Source organism: Colias croceus, chromosome 1 (assembly GCF_905220415.1).
Source record: "Colias croceus chromosome 1, ilColCroc2.1".
NCBI lineage: Eukaryota > Metazoa > Arthropoda > Insecta > Lepidoptera > Pieridae > Colias > Colias croceus.
In genome coordinates this window covers 1,167,937-1,177,816 of record NC_059537.1, presented here as the reverse complement: position 1 = coordinate 1,177,816, position 9,880 = coordinate 1,167,937, and the positions used below count along the sequence as shown (strand labels likewise).

Here is a 9,880-nt window from a genome sequence, read left to right as displayed (position 1 = left end):
GTGTTTTATGAATTCGGTAATCGATTATTTGTAAGTATGCACTATCAATAATTTATGTCTAAGAATTGATTTTTTACTTGAAAATTCAGCAAAAATTTGTCTCTTCTATATAGACTATCAAAATTATCTTACACAATTATAATGCTGTCTTTACTTGTTCATTATTTTCTATTTATATAGTCAAATGAGACATCAAATAAACAACAACGACAGCTGTTTCAACTTTTATTTGCGTAATAACAAAACATTTTACAATTTTTATAACACTGCCAATCAAGTCTTTATATTCTCCGCCATCTTCAGCAGAATGTCGCGCAACAAGTTGGCCAACAGTGGATAGTTTTGACCGAGAAGTGGCGCTCGTAGTTGTGGTATGCACATCTTAAATAAATAAAAAAAAACGTTTTAAAATAACAACCTTCTATAATCGGATATAATCTTTTCTCCTAAAACAGTTTTGAAGTGAAACTTTTTAAGGCGCGTTAAGAGTAAAATTTCCAGGTCGCGTCATGGCAATACCGTCACCTCCATAACATAAGGCGTCGATTTTGGTATCTTGGAATCTTTCCATAGAAGTTTCACTTTTTAAATACAATAATTAGATATTTGAGATTTGTTTCCAGAGATAGAAAATTCTGGTTTACATATATAGATAGACAGACAGACCGATATATAGATAGAGTTGTTGTTATGTTGATGAATAGTATATCATTGTCCAATTTCATAGCACAGTACAGAGTAATACATCAAGTGAGAGTCTAGAAGGAGGTTGAATTTCAACCTCCAGGCTATATTGAACCTAGAATTTGATAGCTAAACCTAAGTGTTACTACATCAAGCCTTTGTGTGCACTGTGCATACAGTACCCCCGCGTTACACCGGCCCCGGGCCTATCCGTCGCCCCCTGTAATACGACATGTCTATAATTGTTAAATCCCTATTTTTGACGTGACAACGTCTTATAATTCGATAGAGCCGGCTGCACGCACGAAAAAGCATGACTCATGCGGCGTTACCTCGCTCTAAGGCGTTCCGTAAGGCCTTGAAGTGCAAGCGAGAGCGCGGAACGAGCGACAAAGAAGCACAATCGGACGTTGTCACGTTGGACTATCGTCAGTAAACCGACTTTACAGACAATAAAATTTTGACGTGACAACGTCTTATAATTCGATAGAGCCGGCTGCACGCACGAAAAAGCATGACTCATGCGGCGTTACCTCGCTCTGAGGCGTTCCGTAAGGCCTTGAAGTGCAAGCGAGAGCGCGGAACGAGCGACAAAGAAGCACAATCGGACGTTGTCACGTTCAAGTATCGTCGGTAAACTGACTTTACAGACAACCAATTTTTTTTTGACAATTTTTACGTCGATCATGCATGTTTTAACAGTATCCTGTAACAAATTCGATTCCTCGATAAGGCCCCGCAAAACGATAGTCGGAATACTGCGGGTCTACTGTATTAAATTGTATCTCGAAATAGCTCGATGAGCTCTTAATCCAACGCATTAGAGATCCTTGAGCAAGTATCTTCGAACAGTATTTGTGCATTCAATGTTTGATGTAAACTTATATAATATTATCAAGACATACTAATCTTCCTACTAAAAGTTTGTGAAGATGAATGAAATAATGTTTGTTAATCTTTTAGCTATAGTCGGCTAATTGGATCTTGATGAAATTTGGTACAGCGATAGATTTAATAAAAAAATGGCTTAATAATATATTGAATTAATAGATTTAAGTTAATTCATTGTAATAGTGTAATATACCTCTTGAGTAACAGTCAGTTTTTAACTATTTGAGACCCTGGGTTTATATGTGTAATTTATAACGGTGTAGAAAAAAATTATTATTATAATAAGTCCTCACCACTGCCAATATTACTACCAAAATGGGGCATATGAGGTTGATGATAAGCGCGAGCATTGTTCTGACGAGCCACCACAACCCCACTACCACTAGAATGCTCGCCATCATCACCTGTGAACATAATAAAGAAACAATATTTAAAATAAGATAATTTTTTTTCAATTTTTTTTTATTACATTTAAACGATTGGTAAATGTATTTTTTGAGATAAATGCCTACTTTTAAATGCTTGGATACAGTTGAACACACAATGCACTAGCGAAATAAATTGTTTCATTTCAACGTAATTTGAACGTTGTATGCAATTTAATGGCAGATTTCGGAATTTTGCAAAAAAAAACGTAAAATGCTCCCAAAAAAAAAATAATTAACTTGGTCTAAGACAACTGTTGCTCAAAATGTTCTAAATGCTCCGTACTATCATCCCCTTAAAGCTTTGCACCCACCTTCCAAACACCCTGTATATATTTGTTAACAAAAACTAGCTGCCTTCAAATAGAATAGAACTAGGGAAAAATTAGAGACCAACCAGAAGGCACTAGCTGTCAAATAAAAAAGAATCATCAGAATCGGTTGACCCAGTCGAAAGTTCTGAGAGATTTTACATCCATTGTAGCTTTTTAATTTTTACTCAACTGGTTAAGGCTCTATCTTAAAAATTATTTTTCTATTAACATCTTCAGTGTCGATAGTTATATTATTCGTAAATATATCCCTATTTATAATAATAGCAAGAGAAACGTATGCAGTGCATTTCTGACAGTTTTCCTTTAAAATTTTTGCTTTCGCAATTGTAAACTGGATAATTGCAAATATCCCATCTCTTTAAAATTTAAATTGTACACTGATTTAAATATGAATCGACGGGTGAAAAGCTTTAACAAGAATATTTTTTATGTAAATACTGTAAGTGTAAATTTTATGTTTGCAGTAAAATAATAAGATATTTTCATTTGTAAAAGAGCTTCACTGATTATTCTAACTAAATAATTAATTCACTTTTGAAGTGAAACATCTTTAGGCGCATGGAGAGTAAAATTTCAAGGACGCGTCATGGAGTAAGGAGTGTCTTTGAATCTTACTAAAGAAGTTTCACTTCTGAAACGTGTGCTCGGCACACACGCTTTTTTTCATTTCGTTATGGTTTTTCTAACTTGATCTTAAATTATACTAAGATGCCGTAATAAGTGTTGTACATAAGTACAATAAGAAATCTAAAATAAACAATTATTCACACAATAACATATTCCAAATAAATATTTTCTATTATATTTTATCTCCATTTAATTGCTAACACTTGGAACGCAGATTGAAATGAGATGTCAATAAAATTAGGCTAGAAATTAGTGCCATGACTATTCAGTTCATTATTTGATTTGTCATAAAATTTCCATTCATGAATTAATTTAGGCTTCCACTTGTTTCGATTAGAAGTTCTGGCTAAGAATTCTTTTTGATGAATATTGATAGATTTCGATTTACGATAAGTTCAGACTTGGATTTGACTCTACAATAGTTAGAATATAATAGGATCACAGAATTTTGTTTTATTTATGTAATATCTATGTAATAAATAATTGAGTATTTGTTTATTTTATACTAGCTGCTCCGCGCGGTGGCACCCGTGGCTCCTCTCCTGTTGGTCGTAGCGTGATGATGTTATAGCCTATGCCCTATAGCCTTCCTCGATAAATTAGCTATCTAACACCGAAATAATTTTTCAAATCGGACCAGTAGCTCCCGAGATTAGCGCGTTCAAACAAACAAACAAACAAACTCTTCAGCTTTGTAATAATATTAGTATAGATTTGTGAAGAGTATGACATAATATAGAAAATTATTTAAACAAGGCTAATGTGGATTTCTAACTACATAATTCTACTGCTATCGGACCAAACAGTTACCACAAGTTTAAGCTCAAAGTAATAGGTTCACAGCAAACTTTCTAAACCTAGCCTTCTACTTGATAATCTTTAAATACTGTTGGTCCATTTTATATTTAGGTAATACATTTTTAAATTAAGGATGTTTAACGAAGTTTTTAACGATTTATTCATTAATAACCCGACATTTTGAACACGGGGAGATTACGATGTTACATGTCTTGAACGACTGTTCATATAAAAAAAAAATATAATATAATATAACATGAATAAAATATGAATTCATTTTATTCATATTATATTCTTTATTATATATAAAGCAAAAATTAACAAAAACATTATAAGATGCAAAAGTTACTATCCCAGAACCGAGACAAATCACTCGAAGAACAGGATAAGTGTCACCAAAAAAGGTGGAAGACATCTCCAATAAAAAGTTATTAATTACGGAGATCTATTAAAAAGGACTTAAGTGGAATTGGACGGAATATGAAGGAAGATAATTGCCTGTTAACAATTCGGAGCATTGAGAGGCTCCTCCAAGAATCTTGTCTATCAATTATTCTTTTCAATAATACTGATCTTTGGGATCACTCCATTATTATTCAGTGAGAGGCAATTCGTAGCTATCACATTTTTTGTATGAAACAATTTATGTGTTAAATACTAAGCTTTTGCATGTCATGCACCGATTGTAACGATCATAAGAGCAGGCCAGTCATACCTTACGGGATACAAAATACAAATGTTCATCAATTAGGTACTATCTCAAAATTTGCATGTGCATTTATTTCAATCATCGATAAAAACGATCATTCATGCATGACAGCACGATGTCATGCTGCATGACCGCGTAGAGACGACACTATAGCATAAATAATGGAATTGGTACATAATCGCGACACTTGATAATGATTGGCCTGAATATGTTTTAGTAAGTCAATATGCTATCGTTTATTGTTATGATTTAAAGCGGTCAATCGAAGAATAATTTGACAAATTTCCATTTTTATTGAAGTTTGCATGTTTTTTACTTAGGAAAGACTTTCTGATTTCAGAGATGATAATTTATGCTGTTTTTGAGATGTACGAGTAAGAGCGTAGTACCCAAGAAGGTAAGAAAGAAATGAATTTTTACACAAAGCCCTATTAATTTATAAATTATAGAAAGCAGAACAAAAGCTTAATATCCTATATGTAGCTGTGGATTCAATTTTAAAAGAATATAATACCGTTTGAAGCTCAGATCACGTACCAATAGTTGCTATTCGTGGAAGATCGCGTACTCTAGAAATTGCATCCAGTAATCTGCATCTAGGATATCCAAATTTTTACAAAATTTTTCGATTTACATAAAAAAGACAAAGTTAAAGTTATCGTCAAATATTTTAAAGTTTAATAAATAAGTTTTTGATTAACTGGTTATGTAGATTGAAGTTATAAACAATAATATTAAAAAGCGCTTTTAAGGCTGTGTCCTTAAAAATTGGTGGTTCTATCTTGAGAAAATAAAGAAATTAAACGTCAAATGGAAACAATGAAATGGGAAATTCTTAATCATAATAAAATATTCATACCATAAACATAAAAAAATACTTTATAGCCAGTGAGAGTGCTTTGTCTGTGACCGCGCATTGTAACGTATTTTAGACGTCCGACCAACACATAATGTAATGAATAAAACCGGTTTTTAATTCTTTAATGCCTCTTAATTTCTTGACTTTACCAATAATTAATTAAGAATGTAATAAAGAATTTAAAATTTTGTTTTTGCTTGCTTGCTTTTGCAAATGCTTTTTATTTTATTAATTGTTTTAAGAAACATTCCTCAAGAAAGAAAGAAAAAATTATAAACAAGAATTTAAGTAAAAAATACAAGAAAAAAAAACTCTAGTTTAAAAAGAATAAAAACGTCAACAACGTTTTACCTGTGCCTCTTCATGTGTCTGAACCCAGGTCCTGAACGAGGTGACCATGGATTTTGTTCCGTGCACCATACTGTTTGCTGAAGCGCTTGACATTGTGACCTGTTTACATAAGCAATCATATGATAGGGGATACGGCATAATTATTATTGTATAAATGCGAAAGTGTGTTTGTTTGCCTTTTTTTATATCGTTTTTATGCAGTTCTATGGTATGATTTTTAGGGCAGGAGACAGTTAAGAGGATGACATATTATAATGCATTTTACCGCGGTGAAATATCAGCCAATTTCAAGTGTAATTCCTTTGACCGCGCAGGTGTAGCCGCGGGTAGGATTGTACATAATAAGGAACATCTAGATCTCAAGAGTAGTAAGTTAGACCACCTTTCAAAATAATCCACACTCACACATGCGTATTAGCCACTCACACACACACAGGCAACATTATCAACCAGAAAACTTTATCGAGTCCACGACGACAGTAATAAAAAACAGGCCAAAAACCCGCTAACTTAATAAACGTTACCAAATAGCTTCAACGCAAGTTGTTCTGGCACAAACAAATCGTTACCCAGAAAAAAAAAATGCTTCATATTCGTCAATTTTGCGTTATTGGTGCGGAAGAGAGGCAAATAATGAACGGTAAGCCTTAAGACTGTTGACAAGCTTTAAGGTTGAGGTTTCATGACTGGAAAAGCGGAGCGGTTTATACAGCGTTTTGTGGAGCGATTGTGCATGGACCAAGATATATACTAGATGTATATTAATCTTAGATGGTACACCTACTTATGTATTGTAATTAAAAGCGATAAACTAAATTTCTAAATATGCAATTGGAATCTAATTTAGCGCTTACATGTGTAGGTACACTTGCCATTTGCGATTGATAAAATAAAAATTAGTACATAAATGTTTTCAATTCACTTTCACTATTCAATGCATGTTTTCATATTTTCAAGTGAGTTATAGCTTCAATAATCTTATTAGTTAGTTTCAGCATCTATATAAATACGCTAGCATGTACTCGCTTCACTATCAGCCCCGCTCCGCTCATCACAAACACACACAGCCTTATTGAAGAAAAACATTTCGCGTAGGCAAAATCTTGTGATCTTCAAAGATGTTTTGATCGTAAACAACATCTGTCATATTGAGTTGGTTTATTTAAGGCTTTATTTATCTATTTTAGGTCTGTTTCACGTTTTCAACAAAATGAAAGAATAACGTTTGTTTAACGTTTAAACGGATTTTTTTGCTTTTAATTTGGTGAACATTGATATTGTTTGTGGTTGTCTATATTGTTTTGGTATTGTTTGTTTGCACCTTTACTTTATTGTAGACATAAAAAAAATAAATAAAAATAACTAAAACCAAAGTGATTCGGCTCTACATGATAATATAATAGACTCTATGCAATAAAAATTAATAGATGTTCATTGTTTATTCATGTTTTTGGGAAGTTTAATAAAAACATCTAATTTATTTATTTTTTAATCATTGGTGTAGAAGTCATTGCTCTAGCCTAATGTTATTTTAATAAGAAGATAAATTGTTACTTACAGGAGGTGCAAATAGAGCGTTTAACATGTGGTAGTCTTCAGATCTGTAGGTATTCATAGCTATGGAGTCGATCAAATCCGTTGATGATATTAGAGATGTGAACAGTCTATGCCTTACCACGCGTTTGTCTGGAGAGAAAAACGTTATTTATGGTAAGAATTATTTGTACTGGGTTCGTTAGTTACTCGATAGACGTTTTAGGTTTAATAAATAAATAATAAATGTTTCATAAATATTAAAAATTCATCTTCTTGACGTACAACTTTAATGTAGACGACATCTTAGCTATTGTTATTTTTAACACGTTGAATAGAACTCTTGGTACAAACATACATAATATTATCTAAGATTATATACTACGTCTTATCGTAAAAAAAATGTGTGCGTGTACACACGTAAGAAGTGAAACTTAGGGATAAGAAAAAGTTGGCGCGTAACGCAAAAATGTCACGCCAACGGCGTAACGCAAAAATGTCACCCCTACGGCGTAACGCAAAAATGTCACGTCTAGAGCGTAACGCAAAAATGTTACACTAAATTTTTGTCCAATCCTGATAAAGAAGTTTCACTTCAAAAAGGTATGGCAAAAACTCTAAAATCATAGCTCAGATACAGCTGTTAGTACGGGAGCTAGCAACGTTTAAAAAAAAGTCATTTTAGTATAGTTGGGTTTTTGATATACTGTTTCTCTTGCTATTTCGGTTAGAGTCCGGGCTGTCTGGCTGGCCGCAGTGGTTGCGTTTATTAGTGCGCATCTTATCTGCACAGGAAAATATCCCTAATTTAAAGTCATTTTTTAACGCGTAATTTTTAATCTATTGCCTTTAGATAGATCCATCAGACATAATTTTTTTATTGCAAGACGTTTTTTTCGTTGTAAAATAGGTGCCATACGCAATTTTTATTTCAAAATAACTAAAATGTCATCGAAATAAGTGAAATTACATCAACATGAGTCCGCTTAAAAGGTAAGTAATAACTTTATTATTTATATTATATTATCCTTTTTTAATACTTATATTGAATAATTAGTAAACTAATATTTTTAATAGATGGTTTCATATTTATTACACTTTTGGGTATAAATATGAATTTGATGATATTTGTATTTTCTAGTGTTTGATTTTACGCGAGTATTATACATTTTGAAATTAAAGACTTGGGAAAATAATACAATGAATAAATCGCGTTTAAAATCCGTTAAAAAGTCTTTAATTTCTTGATGATATTTGGTTTTTATCAAGTTTACATTAACGTCCTATTTGAGGTTCGTTGGGAAAAAGGAGGTGATATGGTAGATTGTTGCAAAAAAACTGTAAATAGTAAAATGAATATTATATATAGTATAAGTAACACAGTGATTACTTATCCTTCACTGGGACTCATGTTGATGGAATTTCACTTATTTCGATGATATTTTAATTATTTTGAAATAAAAATTGCGTCTGGCACCTATTTAACAACGAAAAAAACCTCTTGCAATAAAAAATGTATGTCTAATGGATCTATCTAAAGGCAAACGATTAAAAATTACGCGTTAAAAAATGACTTTAAATTAAGGATATTTTCCTGTGCAGATAAGATGCGCACTAATAAACGCAACCACTGGGGCCAGCCAGACAGCCCGGACTGTAACCGAAATAGCAAGAGGAACAGCATATCAAAGAACCAACTATACTAAAATGCTCACTTGTCAACGTTGCTACCTCCTAGAATATGTAGTGTAGTCACTATTACAACAGCCAGTAACTACAGCAATCACTATATTATTCTACAAAAACTAGCTACAAATTGAGAACAACTCGTGCGTCTCACCTCTCTGCACAGCAGGCAACATAGTATTTCATCCATTTTCTAGCAGATCAATTTAGTTATTCTATTTCACATGAAGGCGTTAAGGGTATTTGTCTAACAGCTGTCAAAACGTTTTTATTTTTCACACGACGTATTGTTACCGGATAGATGGACGCAATAAAATTTTGGCATGACTGAAAAAAGTATGTATGTTTCAAATTTCAATATGTGATTTTTTTGGTTCGCGCAAAATGAATGGTTTGCTTTTTCAATTTATGCCGGTTTACGTATTGTGTTGTTTTTATTATGATACTAATATAACTAAGAATATAACATGATGGAAAATTGTTTCGTAAGTGTATCAAAAATATTATTATAAAAAAAATAATTGACTTGGACATGCAGATATTACAATAGAAAAAGTAACCGAAAGTCGTTGGTGATGTAAGCCAAAATTAATAATTTTTATAAAGATCAAATCAGTAAACACAAACAATATTCCAATAAAAATAATAAATAATTACTTTCCTTCGCTCGAAATTAATTTCATATTTTCCTATAATGTTTTAAATTTCCTAATCTAAGGCTAAATAAGTGTTTAAACGGGGCTTTCCACTTAACGAAGATATTAAAACTGTAATGGTTTTTAATTATCGCTGTAATTTAACTTCAAAGCTGAGAGGGATCGCTTTCAAAATAAATGTAAATAAACTTTGCAATATAAGGCCGGGAACATACTGAGCTGAAGATATAAAGTTTTTTCATTCAAAAGGAAAAGCAAGGCTGAAATTATCTAATGATATTAATACGAATTTGTTAAAAACGCAGTTATAAGTATAGTGTTGTTAT

General features: G+C 32.3%; 1 protein-coding gene across 1 annotated transcript; it reads right to left on the bottom strand.

Moving 5' to 3' along the window:
- Window positions 1-218: 218 nt before the first annotated feature.
- LOC123695729 lies at window positions 219-9,146 on the bottom strand. The gene is made up of 5 exons (XM_045641642.1): window positions 9,053-9,146; window positions 7,238-7,365; window positions 5,680-5,778; window positions 1,869-1,979; window positions 219-381 (listed from the first exon to the last, which is right to left on the bottom strand). Exons 1-5 carry the CDS (start codon window positions 9,072-9,074, stop codon window positions 274-276), a joined length of 468 nt encoding a protein of 155 aa, XP_045497598.1. The 5' UTR covers window positions 9,075-9,146; the 3' UTR covers window positions 219-273.
- Window positions 9,147-9,880: the final 734 nt, after the last annotated feature.

Bases quoted from the DNA above. Each gene is read 5' to 3' on its own strand.
- LOC123695729 (XM_045641642.1), bottom strand. From the start codon at position 9,074: ATGTTGCCTGCTGTGCAGAGAG. The intron at 5,779-7,237 runs GTAAGTAACAAT...TTATGTAAACAG, and splicing joins ACGCTCTATTTGCACCTCCT to GTCACAATGTCAAGCGCTTC. The intron at 1,980-5,679 runs GTAAAACGTTGT...TTATGTTCACAG, and splicing joins AGACACATGAAGAGGCACAG to GTGATGATGGCGAGCATTCT.